The sequence below is a fragment of the Clavelina lepadiformis genome, chromosome 1 (assembly GCF_947623445.1).
Source record: "Clavelina lepadiformis chromosome 1, kaClaLepa1.1, whole genome shotgun sequence".
NCBI lineage: Eukaryota > Metazoa > Chordata > Ascidiacea > Aplousobranchia > Clavelinidae > Clavelina > Clavelina lepadiformis.
Genome location: NC_135240.1, coordinates 13,525,710 through 13,546,911, shown reverse-complemented (window position 1 = coordinate 13,546,911; position 21,202 = coordinate 13,525,710). Strand labels below are relative to the sequence as shown.

Below are 21,202 nucleotides of genomic sequence, written 5' to 3'. Positions count from 1 at the left end.
ATCCAACTTAACATTAAACCAATCTTTAACAACAACGTCGAGCAAAAGCTACGTTTGCCATCAATAGACAAAACAACCTGAAAACGCTTACAGCTATAGAAATAAAATGGAAAACTAACCGGTTAGTTATAGGCTGCAATCTAATAACTATGCTATATAAAGGAGACAGAAAAAGTCGACCAAAGTAGTATTTTTTTCTCTGATGTTTTTAGTTGATTTAATCAAGTTTTTCCATGCAGTACGTGCAAATTCAAAGGGCTTTCTTCATTTCACCAGAACATTTGGAAACGTTATGACTAGGGCAAGTTTTTTTTTCGGACAATGCAGTTTTTGTGCATGCTCACAATAGTTTGTGCAAAAGGTTTATTAGGCCTAAGGTACTTTTAGGTAGCCTGAAAGAAAATGGTGGTAGGGCGGTAACGCATCGGAGAGGTTCGAAACGCGTGAAGCCATCGTTGTATTTTGAGTAACTCCGATAAATCTGTCTCTTGAAGGGGCGTGCTCATCCCAGCTGCACAGGCAGCTACCATACTAAAATGATGCGATACAATAATGACGCGACTCCAATCAAACCGTCGTTTATTCGGCGATGCCCAGACTGTCTAGAAACTCGGGTTCTTTAATAGAATCCGCGTACATAGGTGGGCAGTACCGCGATACTTTTTCAGTACCGATACCAGTACGGTCGGTACTTTTGAAAAAACTACCGAATTTCTGTACCGAGTTACTTTTTTCAAGAAATTTCAATCAGTCTCGGTACTCGGTACTTTTCACGTGATTATTTCATAATTTTAACAAGTAAGTTTTCAAAAATACGTGTTAATTAACCCTTAATGCCAATTTTAGCATCTGTTAATCTTTTTTAATGTAGAAATTTCAAGTAAAATTGCAATTAAGTGAGTAACGTCACACATGTTTTGACCTGGAGTAACCTTTTCCGTGGCATAATAGCGGCAAACATTGCATTTGCAGCATCATCTTTTACACAAATAGGACCGGCACCGAGTAGGCTACCGACAAAGTACCCAACTACTTTTTTAAAACAGTACCGATTACAGGAACCGTCGGCACATTTTTTGCCAAGTACCGGTACCGTTCCCGACGGTACTTTCAAAGTACCGACTGCCCACCTCTGTCCGCGAGTACAAAAAACGCTCACCCCACAAACAAGACACTGATTACTGTTTCAAAACAAAGGTGACACTGTACGCCACATGACCAACACTATATCGAAGTTATAAAATGATTTTTTACCGTTAAGTACAACAATAAAGTCATTCTTTATAAGTTTGATACGGTTAGTCAAAATATTGGTGGGAAACATTTAAAGAACATACGACTCATTGGCCTACCGGGCCTATCTGACAGGACCGGGAACGTGTAACCTATCGGGCTTCTATGTAAATGCACTTAAGCGTTGTTTGGACATGGGAATGAATAAGCGTCTTTGTACATCAGGCTATGCTTGTGCTTCAGCACATGTTATCTGTCAATAAAAATAACTTCAAGTCACTCACAGTATAGTTGTGGACCAGGAGCAGTTTACATTACGTAGGCCTTCGTACCGTAATGCTTATCGTTGCGCTGTCCCTATAATCTAAGACGGGTTAATCAAACATATAAATATAGGGCTATTTCAATCACTTAAAATGATTTTGCAATGTGAAAGCTAACTACTATCGATGGCTTAAAAAACTGAAGTTTAGCTTGGCCTTCTATTACAAGAGTTCAAAATTTAAGTTTGTTAGACTGAAACAATATATGATCAAAAATTTTAACTATACGATTTTTTATAAAAATCTCTATCAGCAGCTTGTTTAATTATCGGTGCGTGACGGGAGCAAATACCATGGAAAAGCGACGCTGCATTTCAATTAACCTCAAGTTCTCAACCGACAGTCAGTAGCCTTTGGAAGCCTAGGCCTGTCTGCTTGTTGGTCAAATACTGGGAAAACATTGATATTTTGAGGCATCATTTGTGGATCATCATCATCATTTATCACATTTGCTAAACCTTTGTTTCAGCTATCCAAGCTGTGTAGTATAGGTATACTTAGCCTAAGGCTAAGACTTATGAGATTGTTTTATAAATAAAAGGTCCTCAACTTGTGGCCTTACAGACGAACCGAAATACTGAATTATGTGCGGCTCGTGGTGTCATTTTCAGTTTACATATAAGCCCAGCAGGAAGTAGTTGATATGTTATATTTAGTCTGTTATACTGCCAATATGTCAAGATCAATTATAATTAATCAAAGTGTTTTAGTGAATTTTGGATTTTGGTTAATATAGGCTATAGGCGGATATAACTTTAATTGTCCACATTTTGAACTTTGAAAACCCTTCAAATACGAGATAGATTTTCCAAAGGCAGCGCTGTTTCAGGCTCTATGACCAGAAGGTATCACCTTTTCTGATGTGTCAGTGTCAGATAGCCAAGATGTTTTAAATTTTCAATGAAAGCAAACTGACATCATATCGGTAACAAGTTATTTTAAATCAACTTTTAAAATGTGTTGTGCACTAGGCTATAATATGAGAGCCGAAGATGCAGTGTTTGTTAGGCTACTTCATATATAAAGATGAGCTAAAAAAATACTGAAACTGTAAATACAAGAAAGATATTGTTTTGTAAAGCCAAATCAAAAAAGAAAACTTTTTGTACAATAGATAGGCTAACTCATGAAAGTAATAGCAAAATTGATTATATAGTGATTTGCAATGACTGTAATGTAAAAAGTTGTGACTGTATCAAGATATTGTTTGTGGCAAAATTTTTGGCTGCCTGTAGGCCTACTATTTCACCGGAAAAATTCATGTGTGTAAAGCTATCTTTTTACTGTTTGTTGTTAACTTAACTTAAATGTTATAACATAGTAACCTAAACTTTACCTACATCTACCTTATAATCAAACTCTTACCCCAATAAAACTTTAAAAAGCTTAAATCAACCTTTTGCATGGCCTTTCTACTACCCTAACCACCTATCTTTAACAATCAATCTTTAACATGATCACTCAAAAAATTCGAAAAAAGTTGCGCATCATTGTTTTATTGTCATTCAAAGTTAAGGGATCAGAAATTGTTACAGTAAATTTACGATCAAGTTTGCGCCCATTTAAGTTCGCATCCTGGTTATGTATGCAAAATAATTGATCATAAACTTTAGATTTAACTTTTTCATGAAATTATTGGCATTTACAAAATAAACAACAAGATAAAATTTTTCTGTACATATTTGTTACCACTATAATTCAACCTACAGTTTTTTTCTAGATATCAGGTTTCAAAAAGACTATAACCCCTTCTGTCAAATTGCTTTGAGATACAAACACAGTTATTTACAAACTGTGTCTGTTGTACTTACAAAAAAAAATTAGGTTAACTTTGAAGAGTTAAGGCATCCATCAGTATTGAATGATTACTATATAATCAGTGTCTTCAGTTCTGCTGATATATGCATTCAATTGCATAATAATTAATTTCTAACTGTATAGCTACTATCTTTACAAAACCATATTTGCTAAGTTCTCTCAAACTGCCTAAATTGCAAACTTAACCGACACGTTATTGTATCTAAATAAGTATAGCCTGCGGCTCATTTTTATGTGGTGGAGTAGACAGCTCACCCCTAAAACATGGCGGTATTACAAAACAATTATCCAAATACAATGAGCAGATTTTGAGATATTTATCAGATTTGCACTGTTCGTTTTAGAAAAATGGATAGAATCGTTTCTAATAAACAGCAGTTTTGTCCAGCAAACAGCAAATTTGCTTATTTTAATTTTTGCATGCACAATTATTCCATTAAAATAAATCATAATGTTTTGTTTGTATTCCCTATATTTTAGTCTATTTATAGGTGTAAGGAAGTTTGTGAAGAATGGTAGTCTTTGTAATGAATAAAGTCAATGGCATTGCATTGAACTGAGTGGAGTTATAACTTAAGTTGGCTCAACCTTTTTTGATTTAGATATCTAATCAAGTATTGCATCATGTCTGAAATTACCAAAAATAAAATGAAAGAAGATTTTTAAGATTTTACATAGATAGCAGTTTAACCAGGTCTCATAAATCTATTATTCTAATACCTATTTCAAAATGATCTATTGTTTTAAATTTGTTAAACTCATTTAGAGTTATTCAACAGGTTTAACTAGGTCTAAGTGCAAAACCTTTACCGTATGGCATCTATCACTGTTGAAGAGTTTTGACAGTTTGTTGTCATTTGCACTTTATAAAAATGAGTAATGTTACTCCTGTGAATGAAGAAGCCAAACTAAATAACCTACTTAGCTTACTTCAGGATAAAGTGAAGTTTAAGGTAATGCATGAAATAACTGGATTTCTAATTAAGCTCCAATAAAATTTAATTAGACTAATTAGTCATTGTCGAACATGAAAATTTAGTTATTTGGGTGCTTTCTGTTCTTCTAGCAATCATGTAGTTTCTTGCTTTCTGATATAACATAGTATTAATAGGTGCTTAAAGATTTTATGTATTAGGTTTTTTTTTATTATAACACTTGCAGATTGGTTCCAAATCAATTAAATTGGATGATTCATTAAATAAAGTAAAGAAAGGAACCACAAAATCACAACCAAGGTATTAGTTATATGATATTGTAATACCATTGTAGTAGTACTGATATTTTTATTTAAATGATGTGATCATGCTTGCAATATTTTTTTAAACCATTGTTCGTTATGTTCTGCAATCTGTTGATATTGTACTTTTTAAATTCAAATGCAAGCTGCAAGTTGTTACATTTACATCCTTACTTGCAATTTTTTGATTTTTTTTAGTGAAAAAGCTGGAAACCTTTTAGAATGGTTCACCACCCACTACCAAAAAGAAAGAAAATTCAACTCCCATGTTCACAAGGATCTATTCTCTAACCTCTTTCATGCTTTATTAAAAGCAAAAAACTTACAAATGTAATGTAATTGCAGTTTTTATGTTTTAAACCTGACAGAATTTCCTGATTTTATGAAATTCAAACATAAATTTTAAAATTCTTTTTGATTTTGTTTGCTTTATATGTAGATTGAGTTCCCCAGAAAACAACTTGCGGGTTGTGATATGTTTGCGTATGCTTATGAGAGATTTCTTTTTCCAACAACATTTTGCTGAAAGTGAAGACCTTGCATACTTTGCTGACATGTTTTTTATGAAATCAAAAGGCTATTTAATGTGCACTGAAGAGCCATTTGTGGTTGACATTGTGGCTAACCTTGCATGTGAGTGGATAAGTCATGATTTGTTTGTCTTGTTTGCATGATAATAAGTATTAAAACCACAATTTTTTAGTTTTTCGTTTAACTTTGTAGTTTTCGACATGGTTGATTTATCAGCATCTTGTTTTTACAGCTATTTTTCATAAAATTTCTCATTCATCTCACAAGTTTGTGTTGTTAAATCATTCAATCCCACAAACAATGTTACATTTGTTGCGAGCAAGTGATGTTTTTATCTTACATTGTTCTTTAAATGTCCTTGTTGCATTGGGAGAAAGGTAAATCTTTCGTTGTTGTAAATATTGGTATGTGCATATTTCATACTCTTTTTATTGATATCTGTTTATAAAATTTGGCATTTTGTATTGCTTTTAAAGTAACGGTAGGTGAATGTAATAGGATATCAAGCAAATCATTTGTGATTAATAAGTAATGCATTTGGGTACCGACTTTAATCCCAGTCTTTGAATAATCCGTACCATGTAAGAAATTGTAATTACATAGTTACAGCAATGCTTTGGATTTGATTTAATATTGTTCTCAAAACAACCCAAATTACCCAAAATCAAAATTATCGAAGAATATCTACATTTTTGACACATTTTGGTTTTTGTCATGCTATTTTTTATGTGATGGGACTATTCCATTGCAGCGTGTATTGTGTATTTGTGTGTTTCAATGCTTATTGCTAATCTTAAATTTTAAGTAGACTGCCATAAATAATTCGTTTGACAAAGTATCACTATTGTTTTGTTAATGTGGTTGTTTTAAATGATATTTTTCTATGTTTATACTGTTTAGGTTTAAAATTTATGTGAGATTTTTCCATAAATTTATGCAAGTTATTTAACAAAAATATATTCATTGTATCTGCAGCAAAATTCTGCGAAACTTGATTTCCAACATGCATTCTGTGGAGTGCATTTGTCAAATTATACAAGAGTTTGACGATGTTTCAAAATGTTATGCTGCCAACCTGATGCGAATTCTTTGTTCTGATAATGAAATTCGAGAGCAGGTAATATATTTATGATAACAATATATAGTATTTTATTTAGCATTCTGTTTTAGCCCGTGTACAACTACACTTCATTGACTGAAATAATTATTGGATAAATTAATTATTTATTCCATTTTATAATATTTTGAACATATTTTTTTTCAAAGTTATACATGTCTTGAAAGTTAAATTTATTTTTCTGCTTTTTTCATTCAGATAATTATACAAATGCCATTACAGGAAACCAAGAAATGATAGCATAACTTTTTGCAACGGTTTAAGTACTAGCCTAAACATGGCACAAAGCCCACTATTATTGGATATGACCCAAATTACGTGAATAAATGATAACAGAGCATGGGTGTACTTTTGACCTCTGGGGATCAGTAATTTGAGCTTAGTTTTAGTTGAATACGTCTTTGGGTTTGATCGTGAGAATGCTATGTCTTACCTAAAGTACCGTAAGAACAAACACCCACAAACTGTAATAATTCTTTAGACAAGTTTCCACATGTAATGTTTAAAGCGTATTTGGTAAACACACATTGTTGCCACTTCTCTTTGGATAGTTGTTTACACAGTTACACCTTCATTTCTCAAGATTCTCATAGCTATTAATACTATTGTCATCATGAGTATATGAATTTGTTTAGTATTTAACATGTCGTTTTTTTCAATAGATGATGATATATGACACACTGCCTGTTTTACTGAGCATATTAAATGATGGAGAACAGTGTGTCTTGCTCTGGCATGTTGTCTGGACTTTGGTGAAACTATGTAATGACACTGAGCATGCCAATGAGATTAGACTTTTGGGTGGAATACCTTTGTTGCTTAATCTCCTGCACAAGTAATCTAGTACTTTTGTTATTGTTAACACTCAAGTAGTTTAGTAAAATTTTCCATAACAAAATATTAATGCAAAAAGCAGTGTCACCATCAAGGGATTGATTATTTACAGCATGCACATAATTTGCTTCATAACAAGCAATATTGCAACAAACAGCATTGAATACGTTTTTTTTATATTATAGAGACCGGCCTTTGACATGTAGTCGCTATGAGCTTTCAAGTGGTTGTGCCAAGAGAGGACAATCAAATTTTACAGTGACTAGCAAAGAAAACAAGGAGGAAGTAGCTGAAAATAAGCTCAAGGTTAACACTATACCAAAGTTTAATACAATACAATATATTGCATTAAACGGTATTGTATTTATGGTACATTATAATAAACAATAACTGATTAAACACTACACATTTTTTCATTTAAAGTTGCATTCTGCCTGTTGTGCTGCGCTTACTGAACTTGCACTAGATGACAGATGCACCCAGACTATAGTTCAAACCAATGGTGTTTATGTTATTGCAAAGCTGATTTTTCCTCAAAAGCCATCAGACCGGTAGTTAGTTATTGTAATGAAATTAACACCAGCTGCTAATATAGCAAGTGATTTAAAACTTTACTTGAACACCGGTCACTTGAAATACAGTACAGCAATTTAAATATTTCTTGCACCATATTATTGACTGTCATCAATTATTTCGCAATTTGTTTGAAGATGCAAAGGGGGTGTTCTTAATGTGCAAAAGAATGCATTTAGAGCTTTAAGATTTCTCTTCTCAATGGAAAGAAACAGAAAAATGTTTAAACGCATATTTCCTCCTGAAATGTTTCAGGTAATCTTATCTTATTATGCTGTACTGAACAGTGAACAATCATCCACAAACCAAGTGCACTGTGCATTCTAATAGTTATGTACAGTTTTTGCAAATGCTCATGTTTTATATATAACACAAGTCACTGAAAATTTGTTGTGGTGTAAATTAGCTTCACTTTACAGAAGTTCATTGACATTGGACATTACATTAGAGATATTGAAGCTTACACTGTACTTGTTGAACTTCTAAATTCTATGCAGGTTTGTAGTTTATTGAACAGAACAACACACAAAAAACAAAATCTTTAATTTGTTTTGTTTTATTTTCAATATTCTTAGTGGATATTTTAATGTTTAGATTTTATCATTATTATTACTTTTAATGTAATATTCTCATTCAACTTAGCCCTGTGCAATTGACATCATCCGAGAAGCTGTAGAGGAATTGAATCAAAATAAGACACCAAAGAGATGGATCAGAGATTATGCAATCTATGATATCCTTGGAACTGGTGCATTTGGTTCTGTATACAGAGTGAGTCTGTACCAACATGATTGTCTGAAGTTGCCTACTGATATTACGTTCGCAAGATGAGCTTACAAAGCATCAAATAATAAACAGAATTGTAATCAACATGAGTTAAGAAAGAACATTGTTTGGTTGTTACTTGTGATGATTATTGTGTCTGAAAAAGTTGCATATTTCCAACTGCTTGTTAGATACTATGATACATATTGCAGTATTATCCAAAATTACAATTAGGTCAAAAAACGTTCTACGCAAACCCCACTTGCTATGAAAGAAGTTAGCATTGCTGGTGGTCAAGGGAAGACTGGAAAAGAAAAGCAAAAACGTGAAATTGATGAAATAGTTCGAGAACTGAGCATAATCAGGGAACAACTAAGGCACCCCAATGTTGTTCGCTACTACTCAACTTTTCAAGAAAGTATGCAGATAATGCTAAGGCCACTGTTATTTGTTTGTTACTTATATAGGCTTAAAACCATTCACTATAACACCTACTTGTGGCTAGAGAAAAATGTTAATATTCCTTTCTTCTTTTGCTTGTAATTGTTTTAATAAATGCTAAATAAATTCTAAAACTGTATACAAGAAGTTTTGTTTTATATCATGCTTATACAATAATTCTTGATGTTTGTACCTATTATAAAATAACTTCCACTTATATGTATGCAGACGATAAATTGTACATTGAAATGGAACTGATTGAGGGTGCTTCATTACAAGAGCATTTCACTTCCCTAAAAGAGAAGAATGAAAAAGGAATGGGCGAGATAAGAGTTTGGAGAGTATTTATACAGGTCCGTTTTGTCATGATCATAGCACTGGACTACTTCATTACCATATGTTTGTTGGTTTGCAGTATTATTATGAACTGCAGTTTTCAAGTACAGTATCAGATAAATACTTTGCACAGGACTCTTGTGCATACTGTTTATAAAACAACGTTGTTACTATGCACTTTGTGTTGTCAGTGATAGGCACTTAATGTATGTGTTCAATATTGGTACGATGGTACATGTGGATTATGTTCTTATCGCCAAAGTTAATATTTTAAATACCCCAAACTTCAAATATTTACTTTTTCCTACCACAATTTTAAAAACCCTTTGAAAGACTTTAAGCTATCTAAAAGGTGTCAGTTGCATTTATCTAACATCATCTGGCAATAAAATTTTTGGCTGTAACAAAGAGTAGTTATTGCCCACATAGTTTTAAACTGCTGTATTATAAAAAAATTGCTGGTGTATGTATTTAATACCCTTTTTCATCCAAAGTTTGAAAGCGCCAAAAATAGCATTTGTATAAAAAGTTAGTACTTGATCAAGTTTAAACTTAAGTAACATTCACCTTTATATATAACATCTTAGATGTGCCTTGGACTAAGGTATTTGCATTGTGACAAAAGAATTGTTCATCGCGATCTCACTCCAAACAATGTGATGTTGGGTGAAAATGACAAAGTAACAATAAGTAGGTCTTTTCATTAGTTATACTTTTTCAATTTTGTTTTTAAGTGCTCTGTTGTTCCTATTTAATGCTATTGTGGGCTATGAAAGTTGCTGAATGTAGTATTGTTAACTATTATTTGGAAAAAAACATCATCAGTGAATTGATTTTTAAGCGGATTTTGGTCTGGCAAAACAGAAGAAAGATTCGTCAAAAATGGTGTCTGTAGTTGGAACATTACTGTACTCGTGCCCGGAAATAATTAAGTCTGAGCCTTATGGTGATAAAGCTGATATTTGGGCTTTAGGTATGATGTTATATATCAAGTCTATGAAATGTGCTTGTTGAATTTAATTCCACTTGCGGTACTTTTGTCATTCAGTAATACATGTGTCTGAAAAAGCATGGTGACAGTAACACAGTGTCTGTTCTTACTGAAGGTTGCATTCTGCAGCAAATGGCCACCTTAGATCCTCCGTTTAATGCAAGTAACATGTTATCCCTTGCCACAAAGATAGTTGATGCTGTGTATGATCCAATACCGGAAAGCTGGGGTTACTCATCGTTGGTTAGAAATACTGTAAAAAGGTGAGAATTACTATTAAAAGTAGTATTGTGTTTGTTGTTTTTGTTGGTGTGATAATCACTTTAAGTTTTGCTACACCCTTTTTCGACACCTACATTATAAGAAAACTTAATTTCTTTTTTGCAACAAAAGTTGTCTGACCATCAAACCTGAAGATAGGCCAGATATTGTGGCCGTAAGTGGAATAATATCTGAGCCTATGCTTCGCTACACGGATCATGTTGCATCTCTTCACATGGCTGCTGAGAAGAGGATAGAAAAAGAAAGGCGTCGCACACAAAAACACTTCCATGAAGCACGGAGGAACAGGCAAGACTATCAAACCCTCTTTCAAGCATCACAAGTGAGCAACAATGGTAGAATTACAAGTGATCCTGAAACCTGTCTAAAGCTGCTTGCTTTTATCAGGAAAGTAATGAAAGGTCGTCAAGGACTTTTGAGATGTCCAGTGAAAGTGTGTCATCACATACTCCGACCTCCGAAACCTCATCACGTATACCATCAGATGACTTGGACGTTTTTATTGCTGACAATGGTAACGGTAAGCTACAAAAGCAGTTTTTTGTTGATATTGGTTTGTTTTGGTGATAAATAGGAAGTAAAATTGCCATTCTGTTCATTTTAAATACTTAAATACTTAATGTTGACAGATGAGGTGTATGATTCCTCTGGATTAGATTCAAGTGGTGGAATTAGCTCCACTAGTTCTTCAAGTGGTCAAGACAAATGTAAGTTATTTCTAAATTTGTGTATGTATGGGTGAATCGTAAGAATCTGCTGTTAAGAATTACTGTTTCGCTATGAAAATTTGTGTAATGTTTAGTTGGTTATACCAAGATTATGTTAACTAGCTTCACCAGTTCGCACCAACAAGAAAATTCGTCCAGTTTCAGCAGGAACAAAAATACCCCACCCTCCTAGTCCTGATGTGAAGGCACTTGCACCGAGACGTGCTCTCAGTTTTGACTTAACAGGTATCATATTGTTGGTATTCGTACAACTACATGTTCAGGAAAGCAATTAACACATTATATTTTAAAAAAATAAGGTAACTGTATGTAATTAGGTCTATTTAAGGTAGCTTTGGATCGTGTTGGTTATGACGTTGGTTATGAGAAAAAAAATTTTATCAACGTTTTTTTTGAAAATGTATTGGATGTAGTTATTGTGAGTGATTTTACAACAAATCCTATTTCCTGAACCTGCATATAGTACCGGTACCTTTAACAATAGACTTTAAACTTACAGGCGCGAGGAACAACAACAACAACAGCGATCGATCGATTTCTTCTTCACAAATGTCTATACCAAAGGATTTATCTCGAGGTTTCTCCGCAAGATCAGGACGGCCAAGTATGCACTCAAGTTACAACGTTTTAACACAGGAATTCACTGTTTGAATAATTTGAACATGTTATTCGACCAACTATTTAAATCACCTTGTTTCTTTCTTGCAGTGTCATCAGGGGGTAAGTCAGCTGCTATGTTGAGTATATCACCTAGCAAGCTTCGCCCCATAAGTGACCCTGTCCAGCAGACCCTCATTCAGCTTCATAAGATTATTTACATCGACCAAGTAAGCTCACGATAAAAAAAATGGAATGCATTATATTAGGGCGTATTTGCAAAAAGTAAATATATTATTTACAGCTACCACCTACCAATGAAGTGAACTATAGAAGAAGAATAATCTCTCGATATAAAAGAGCTTTATTCTCACCTCACAGTAGATCCATGGGACTCAAAGACGAGCTCAAAAAGGTAATGAGCCTCCCATATATACACCTGTTTTTGTGGGTAATAAAGTTCAAATATGGAGGCAAATTTGTAAACTGTTGTCCACTTACCTCATTGCTAGAAATCTAATTTAAATTTTGATATTGTATAAGTGCAATGTTGCATATTTTAAGTTGATCGGTTTTCTTTACTTAAATTGTGCCGGCAATTGGTAGTTGTTAAAAATTTTTTGGCTGACCTCTTACCGGGTTACGAATTTTTTGCAGCTTCTTTGCGGTTCACACGAAACTATAGACCTTAGCTTTATTGTTGAAGCTCCATCGCTTACACAAAAGGCGACCGCAGAGGCAGAAGCCAAAGAGCTTTTGGGTAATTGCTATGTGTCCACTGTGACTGACGGTGGAAAACTATATGAGGAAGGAATTACTTATGCACAGATGCAGGTAAGTTATGGAAGATGTTTATTATTATTTATGTTTGCGCACGTTTTTATTTTAATTCGTGATTTTGCGTATTGTCTACTAATATTTACACCCTTCTGCAGACAATCATCGAAAGAGTTCTCACGGAAAGTGGCTATTATGACTTAAACAACAAACCGAAAAACGTTTATGCGGATGTCAGGCACAGGTAAATGAAATAGCCATTTGTATTTGTGTATTATTTTGTACACATTAGTTTCATATTATTATACCGTTATTTTCATTGCCAATACTTATCTCTAACAGGTGTCGAACGTTACCAGAAGACATGCATTCTGGTGCAAATATTACGTGATCTTGGTAGAATCTAAGTTAATTTTGAAAATATAATCAGTATTTGCTGTCAGTATTCGTTTTTCTGCTGAGGATGTTTTTTTTGCGCTCTGTGGAAGCAAAACGTTGTTCTTGTATTCAGAGCATTTTTATTTTTTCAAATTTTAATGCTGAAGCGATCTTATATTCAAGCAGTTGATTTTGCACTCACAACTTTATGTTTTTGTCTTGACTTACTATCAAAATTTTGTTTGATGTGATTAAACTTAGAGCAATTAGAAAGGTTCCTTTGTGTCACTGTGTATATCGCATGATTTTTTTTCTACAAGTTGTTATACATGACATTCAAAAATGTGATATTTTGCAAATAAACTTATTTTTGGTATGGCTCATCAATGATTGTCGGTTTTTAGTATTCATCAAAGGGTGTTATGTTTACGAGTGGCCGCTGCTGCCTTCATCACAAGTAAATACGGACAAAATTTAGCTAAATGCTGTTCGAGCATAAACCACTAGCTAAACATAGTAGCATCCTTCAACAATTGATTCGCTCAAAATCATGAATGACCGTGGGCTTTTCAAAAGTTTTAATATTAAAACGAATGAACTAAAGTCACAAAAAAAAACGAATGACAGAGAAAAACATTTAAATCCTTTGCTTCCAAGAGATTTATGATGTCTAGATGTAACGTTGTAATTTATGATTAGAAAGCAAAATTTATCTAAACATTTTTGAAATATTTTATCATATTAGACGCAGCAGTACTTTTCTCTTACTATAAAATTCAACTGTAAAATGTGTAAAATCCAACTCGGCATTTGTAATGCCTATTTATTTTTGGTTGTGCTATTTCCTATAACCGTTATGTTTACAAATGGGACGAGTTGAAGGAAATAACACAGTATTTTGTCAAAAAAAGGCACGTTATAATGCCAAAAATATTGGTTATGTAAACTTTTAAATTATGCAAGGTTTTTATTAGAATGAAGTATTCATTACATGCTTTATATTTTTGATAAAACAATATAGTGTGTCCTATTTATTCTACGTGATTACATTTAAGTATTATGAAGTTACTACGCTGCTTAGTGCAGTTTTTGGAAACTACGACACTCCCTGCGCTTCCTGCTTACGTTAGTGAATACATTGCTTGCAAACGACAGGGATCTTTCGGAATAGTCATGATACTACTTGAAACTGAAAACAGAGTTATTGGAGATACCTTGACGTATAAATTTGAAACCGCACAGAATGGCGGAAAACACGACTCTGTGGAAATTGCGTTGGCTGATTTTGACGGAGCTATGTATCACATATCCAACCCAAATGGGGATAAATCAAAGGTTCGTCTTAGCATTGGGTTGAAGTTTTACAAAGATTTGACGGAACATGGAGCAGATGAATTGCTAAAACGAGAGTATGCTGAATATTATCAAGACAGCCCTGAAGAGGGCTACAGTGCAACCCTCATCTTTGACCTTACAAACATCCCCAAAGATTATAAGCCTCTTGTGAAGAAAGCCTGTCTATTTAAAAGAAATTGCTTTGCTTCAGTTTTTGAAAAATTCTTTGAAGCACAAGCCAGTGGTCAAGTCGGAAAAAGAGCAGTAATCCATTATAGGGATGATGAAACGATGTATGTTGAAGCTAAAAAGGATCGAGTAACAGTTATTTTCAGCACTGTGTTCCGTGATGATTCTGATATTACTTTCGGTAAAGTGTTCATGCAAGAGTTCAAAGAAAGCCGGCGTCGGAGCCAAACTGCGCCACAAGTTCTGTACAGTCATCGTGATCCTCCCATGGAGTTAAAAGGCTTAGATGCTGCTGTCGGAGATAATATCGGCTATATCACCTTTGTTCTATTTCCACGACACACAGCTCCTAATGTCCGTGATAACACAATTGATTTGATTCACACATTCCGCAACTACCTGCACTATCACATCAAGTGCAGCAAGGCTTACATGCATCAGCGAATGAGAGCAAAGACTTCTGAATTCCTGAAAGTGCTGAACAGGGCCAGGCCAGAGGACAAAAACAAGGAGAAGAAAACCATGTCTGGGAAGACGTTCCAACGCTAAATTTTACTACCATTCAAAGCCCCACTTAGTGAAACTAATTTCTCAAATCTATAAGCAAGAAGAATGTTATTGTAGATATTAGTCTGCAAAATCTTTAATCGAGATTATGTTTCGCTGACGTATATGATATCTTATTTGTTATGTATATTTCAATTATTGATTTTTATCTGGTATATAATCTTATCATTGTGTGATATGCTTTAAGTTACCAACAGTTATATGTATTCTTTATCTTTTAAACTGAATTACTTGCAGGTTATTTTCCCCATTTTAGATTAATCCACTTAGCACTGAATGCAATTGACTTTATTTGGCTATCACTAACTGACTAACATAACTGGTTTTTTGTTGCAGTGCAAAACGGAAAGAATATTGTTGGTTATTTTCCATGCTTAAATTACTACACCACAGCTGTATATGCATATAATATACATGTTGACTTTCCACTTTTGAATCACTTATATATTTATATCGGTTGCATGAATGCATGCAGCTGCAAAATTATGATGGACACAGCTTAAGTATGTATTGTTGTCGTATACATATGATACAACGAGCGTTTTGGAGTTATCCGGTAATTTTCTTTAGAGATATATCACTTTTAAAACTGCCTTAATGTATCGGTGGCTTGGAAAATAGTTTTATTCTTTTCAGAACACTCTTCACATATGAAATATTTGTCTATTGTACGTCATATTATTGCTTGTAATGCTCATATAGAAGCTGATATATCATAATGCTTTATTTTGCTTCTGGTGATTTGATGCATAACACCCGTGAAATCTAAACAATATGCAGTGCTTCCTTGATTACCCAGTCTAGTTGGGTCATTGTTTTTGAAATTCAATCGGATAAGCAAAAAAATGGGTTAGTAAATTCTTAGGAGTTAAAACAACTCTTTTACGTGTCAAGTTGTTGTTCGAATATGATGCCATCTCAGAATTTTAAGATACAGTATAGGATGTAGTGTTTAACAATGAACTGCAAATACAGACTTAGAATTATTGAGAATGGGCTACATAAGAGACACTGTTTAGCTATAGCTGCAGGATGCTTCACAGTTCATGTGTTTTACTGTGTAGTCACTTTGTCAGCCGGCTGGACAATCAAATGTCAGTTAATCTACACATGAATAAATATGCTATCCACATGGGTATATACTGTACCAACTACCAAGTAGGGCTGGGAATTTAGCCGTTAGCTGCTAATTGTCAAGTCACATTGTTAATCGCAGGCACAACTGCTATATATTCATTGAAATGCGATGAAAAGTGTTGTGTTGGTAATTTATGCTATGCTAGACCACAAAGTATTCAAGCATTAAAATAACTAATAAAGCAGCAAATTTTCATTAATCAGTAATTTACCAAAAATTAGGCTCCAAATTTTCCCCTACATCTACATTTTCGGCTAATGGCTAACAAAAACTGTTAGTCACTAAGATCTCTTAACCACTAATAACTATTAGCCAGCCAAATTTTCCCTGCTGTAATACCAAGGTACCTGGTAAAAATAACTGCTCTTGAAGTCTTAGCGTATGGGCAAACCAAAAATAAATCAACTTGTGCTAAAGTTTGACATCATGTGAAATAAAATCTTAAATAATTTGTTATTTTTGTGAACAATTTGCTTCATGAAATTAGTCTTTAAGGTAAAGTGTAGTTATTTAAGTATTTGAGATCAGTTTGTGTCTCAATGAAGTTTAAATCTGGTTAAAAGGACTTGTATTTTTCCTGAATTGCTATAAAACCGAGATTATGGGAGAAATATCAGCCTATCCAAGATTAAAGAATGTGTCTAAATGCAGCAAAATATTTATAATGTAGTTTCTTTACTGAGCAAAAATAAAATACTCTTGCACAAATTAAGTTACTAATTACAATGCATGTTGCAACACACATGCATGAAAAAGTGTTCTCAATCCATGTCATGAACAAACTATGACAACACAGTACTTCATTAACCAGCACATAAAAGAATTGGGCTTATGTTTAAAAACAATAAAAATTGGCAAAATGCTGGTTAATGTATGAGTTGTACTTTCCAGGCAAATAACAGAAAACAAACTTTTACAGGCAAGGAAAAAATGGTAAAACACTGATATCCCAAAACATATTACGTAAATAGATGAATTAGTCATAATATCTACTTAATACAAGTTTTGTACATTCCAATAACCAAAAAGAATCAGAAACTAATTAACTTCACTACTACAAGAACTAAGATTTCTTTCAACAAACGTTTCAAGATGCATAGAAATTTCATCCGGTGGACATGATGTCGGTCGGCGTTTGTGTTTGACGTCCTGAATATGTACAAGGTTAAATTCTTGGGGAAGTTTTATTCTTTCCTTCACTTTTCCAGACAGTGCGTTATGAATAACATCTGAAGACAAATTGGGTATGTATATATCAGCATTTTGTATTTGACCACCAGGCAATAGAACTTTAATGGCAACTGATTTATTTTTATCTTTTTTTATTTGAACAGTCAAGTTAGCATCAAGAGGAAGTATGGCAATGTCATCCTCATCTGGATGAATGCTTAATGACATAGCTGTCTTATTTTGGATATTAGTAATTGGCTTTGTATTGACATTAGTACTATGATTCCATTGCCTTGTTTTCATCTTTGGAAATCTTGATTTTATTTTATTGGTACGTTGATTTCCATGTGGACTGAGTCCTCCTGTCAAACTTGCTACTGCTTTAGTTGTAATAAACGGCTCCAAGGAAGTGGAAGCTTTTAATGTTTTCCGGCGCATGTTTTTCGGCTTTGCATTAGACTGCAATCGTAAAGCCAATCTCTCCGATCTGGATGCACAATCTTCAATTCCACCACTTACCATCAGCCGCTTAGCAAGTCCCTTTACAACATCATCAGGATATCTTTCGTTATGAAAAAGTCTCACTTCTGTTGGGCTTTCAGAATATCCTTTTTCCTCTAACCAGTTTCCATAGGTGACATTTCCATAAAATTCCTGCTCATTGTGCAATTGCTGTAATGCTTCCTTCTGGAGGTTAATGTAATTTTCCTTAAGATTGTCTAGTTTCTTACATTCCTGATACTCATTGACTTTGCTACGTATCCATACTTCATTTTGTATAACACGTGCACAGTTTTTGTAACCCCAAAGTTTGGCAAGATCATATGGTGTATGGCCTCTGTTATCACAAATATCAACTGGGGCATGTTTTTTCAATAATATTTGCAAGCAGTCAATTAAGCCTTCACTCGCTGCTTGGTGAACTAAAGTAATATTTTCAAAAGTTTTGCAATTAACATCAGCTCCGCAACTTAACAGGTACTGGAGACATAGCTTGGCATTAATACCTGAGTCTTTATTGAGACAAAAATGCAGTGGGCGCCAGCCAGCTGATGAAGCAAGGTTAACATCAACACCATATTTTTCTATGAGCAATTTCATGCAATCCAGTTTCCCATGCAGAGCGGCTAAATGTATTGGAGCAAACCCATGCTTGTCAAATGTACTTGGATTGTGTCCATCCCGTAAACTTTGATCTAACCATTCGCAGTCACCTATACTTGCTGCCATAAACTCATCATTAGAAATTTTTTTTTCCTTGAAAATAAGCTGTCTTCTTTTGCGTCCATAATCTTTTTCCATCAGTTTCCAATCTAAAATTGTGAAAATAAAAGATATCTTTCACTAATAGACTACAAATAATCAATAAAAGATCTTACACTATTATTTGCTTTTGATTGATATATAAAACTTTAAGCTTTATTGGGCTTGTCTAAGCGTTAATGATGAAAATTACAACAAAGGTATACGACCATGCAGTCAGTTAGTTCATGGCTATATACGAAATTGCAACAATTCAATATGCATAGTTTGTTATGTGATTTAACCTTTTTGACCTGGGCTAGTTGTAATCAGCGGTGGGATTCAGCCGGTCAGTCTTGGAATGTTAATGATCTCCACTAACCGGCTATTAACAAGTGCATGCTAACGACAGAACCGGATGTTAAAATACTTTAATCTCACCACTGGTTGTAATCATCGTTTTATATAACTGATTAATATGATATGCTATAAAAATACACAACTGTGAGTGAATGGTATTACTATAGGGCAGTAGGGAGCCCAACGTTGTAGATTACTATAAATAACGGACTACTATTATGAATAACAAACGTTGATATTTAACAATATATTTAGTTAGCTTACCGTTATCTGCAAAGTTCAAAAGTTAAAGGTAATGCACAACTGAGTCGCAGTTTCACCACAAACGAAGTCCTGCTTACGCAGCACCAAATACAATTTTACTAGTTCAGACACACGCCTGTAATTTCCAGCGGTATGCGTAGTCAAGGCAATCGACGTCAATCAAATGACGTCACTTCTCTCAGAGGCTGTAGTTTATATATGCGTTTTAGCACGCTTTCTCTCGCCGGGCGTTGTGGCGCATGCCTGTAATCCAGCTGCTTTGGAGGCTTGGGTTGGTGGACGGCTTGAGACTGGGAGTCCTGCGGCACCTCGACCTATGTCGATCGGGTGTCCGCGCTAAGCTCAGCGTCAATATGGTCGTCTTACGGGAGCGTGAGATGTCCAGGTTGTCCAAGGAGGAACGAACCGGGCCAGGCCCGAAAGGGAGCAGCCAAAAGTTCCCACGTTGATCAGTAGCGGGATAGCGCCTGTGAATAGGCGGAGTGTCGTAGCCCAATCAATACAGCAGGACCCAATCCTTTTCTTCAAACACCTTTTGCCAATCAAATTTATTGAATTTTGTGCAGATTAACCCACATAGAGTTTTTGTATGTAAAATGTCGTAAGTTCGATTCCCCATGAGGTCACTTTTCCTTTTCCCTCAACTTCCGTAATCAAAATTTTTACTTGACGAAAACTTAATGCTATGCATTTATTTAGAAAAGCTTCGACGTTTTTGCATGCAAGAGGACTAGCCGACTAGGACAGATCATCCCATTTGCAACAGCTCTTTATCGCAGAATATTTTTCAAAAACCTGCCACCATTTCACTGGTCAAAATTCTGCGTTCAAAGCGCTTTTTCAATGTATTTTGTTAACCTAACGGCTAACAGCTAACGTTAATGTTATTACATAGAAACATAACCTAAAACTACCTTCCATTCTAAACCTAATTCCAATTAAACCCTAAATAACTAAAATCAAGCTTTTGCATATCATTTCTTCAAACCTAATGGCCTATTTTAAACCATGGGCAGCGTGACCTGCTTTTGGTGAAATAGTCACCCTTTTTCCAAAAGTATATAACTTGTACTGTATTAGAAGAGGAATCAAGCTTGGCTTTGGTTGGGCTTTCAACGTAATTGATTTCAGTACTGAACTTTTCTTAAACACTATCGTATACGATATACTGTTGGCCTATATTCAATTACGAACATAAGCCTCATACAATGCGTTAACAAGGGAAAGTGTGGGGTTTAGTTTCCCTATGTAGTTTCTGTAGTGTGCTTTTTTGATGACATGAACAAAATAAAATCATTACCGGAATAAATTTCAAATGACCTCAATAATTTTATCAGAGCATTAAGTTTTCGTATCTTTTTCCTACTTAACCCAAAATAATAATAAAGACTTGGTAGTGATTTCACGTTTTCATGGTCTTATCCCAAGTATATGGTTTTGATTTTGACACGGTATTGAACTCATTCGTATTCTCATCTTTTGATAAAGTTATCGTGGGCGCCTAGTTGGTGGAAGATACTGTATATTTAAGGTCAGGATAGCACGGTTGCTGGTTTTTGCATGAACTTTATACAATACTTGCTGCTTTTCGTTCCAACCAATTTAATGCCGCAGGCATATATGCTTGATCTTCGTTGGGACAACAAAAACAACGTCCATGGCACGTGCGAAAGTAATCACGAAGGCAAGTTGTTTTGACGTAGGTTCGTTGTTTGTACGCTTCGAATTAGTTTACTGGAACTTATTTTGAACGTGAACGTGAACGTGAATTTGGAACTTTGAACGTGGTTTACTTTAGAACTTGGTGTTTGTAGTTGTGTGTTGACTCTTAATTAGTTATCATTTATCACACAATCTTGGTACAAAGATACCGGCAACGCTGAGTGATCAAAAAAATTTAACTCTGAAACGCCATTGCTTAACAACACGGCCGAGATCCAAAATATTCACGGAAGTTCGGTTCCAGAGACCAGAGA

The 21,202-nt window shown here is 34.5% G+C and overlaps 3 protein-coding genes across 4 annotated transcripts; 2 read left to right on the top strand and 1 right to left on the bottom strand.

Annotated features, from left to right (window-relative positions):
• The first annotated feature begins 4,124 nt into the window (after positions 1–4,124).
• LOC143469612 (serine/threonine-protein kinase Nek10-like) lies at positions 4,125–13,344 on the top strand. Its single transcript, XM_076967366.1, has 27 exons — positions 4,125–4,327; positions 4,536–4,609; positions 4,810–4,941; positions 5,051–5,244; positions 5,375–5,519; positions 6,118–6,259; positions 6,922–7,094; positions 7,279–7,399; positions 7,517–7,644; positions 7,804–7,921; positions 8,086–8,163; positions 8,309–8,437; positions 8,666–8,849; positions 9,101–9,225; positions 9,796–9,898; positions 10,050–10,181; positions 10,315–10,462; positions 10,593–10,803; positions 10,869–11,001; positions 11,111–11,188; positions 11,312–11,434; positions 11,709–11,813; positions 11,918–12,036; positions 12,111–12,221; positions 12,464–12,640; positions 12,742–12,827; positions 12,926–13,344. Exons 1-27 carry the CDS (start codon positions 4,247–4,249, stop codon positions 12,972–12,974), a joined length of 3,399 nt encoding a protein of 1,132 aa, XP_076823481.1. The 5' UTR covers positions 4,125–4,246; the 3' UTR covers positions 12,975–13,344.
• A 660-nt stretch (positions 13,345–14,004) lies between these two features.
• Positions 14,005–15,929, top strand: LOC143446219 (actin-related protein 2/3 complex subunit 2-like). Its single transcript, XM_076945763.1, has one exon. It carries the CDS (start codon positions 14,021–14,023, stop codon positions 15,032–15,034), a length of 1,014 nt encoding a protein of 337 aa, XP_076801878.1. The 5' UTR covers positions 14,005–14,020; the 3' UTR covers positions 15,035–15,929.
• Positions 15,930–16,721: 792 nt separating this feature from the next.
• Positions 16,722–19,761, bottom strand: LOC143446205 (ankyrin repeat domain-containing protein 53-like). 2 transcript variants are annotated; one of them, XM_076945750.1, is made up of 2 exons: positions 18,908–19,192; positions 16,722–18,673 (listed from the first exon to the last, which is right to left on the bottom strand). In XM_076945750.1, the coding sequence occupies exon 2, from the start codon at positions 18,660–18,662 to the stop codon at positions 17,229–17,231; it is 1,434 nt and encodes a 477-aa protein (XP_076801865.1). In that variant the 5' UTR covers positions 18,663–18,673; positions 18,908–19,192; the 3' UTR covers positions 16,722–17,228. The 2 variants fall into 2 exon arrangements, with proteins under 2 accessions (XP_076801865.1, XP_076801857.1); XM_076945742.1 differs by lacking the exon at positions 18,908–19,192 and adding an exon at positions 19,227–19,761 and having other exon boundaries at positions 16,727–18,673.
• Positions 19,762–21,202: the final 1,441 nt, after the last annotated feature.

Bases quoted from the DNA above. Each gene is read 5' to 3' on its own strand.
- LOC143469612 (XM_076967366.1), top strand. From the start codon at position 4,247: ATGAGTAATGTTACTCCTGTGAATGAAGAAGCCAAACTAAATAACCTA. The intron at 4,328-4,535 runs GTAATGCATGAA...TAACACTTGCAG, and splicing joins AGGATAAAGTGAAGTTTAAG to ATTGGTTCCAAATCAATTAA. The intron at 12,828-12,925 runs GTAAATGAAATA...TATCTCTAACAG, and splicing joins TATGCGGATGTCAGGCACAG to GTGTCGAACGTTACCAGAAG.
- LOC143446219 (XM_076945763.1), top strand. From the start codon at position 14,021: ATGAAGTTACTACGCTGCTTAGTGCAGTTTTTGGAAACTACGACACTC.
- LOC143446205 (XM_076945742.1), bottom strand. From the start codon at position 18,662: ATGGAAAAAGATTATGGACGCAAAAGAAGACAGCTTATTTTCAAGGAA.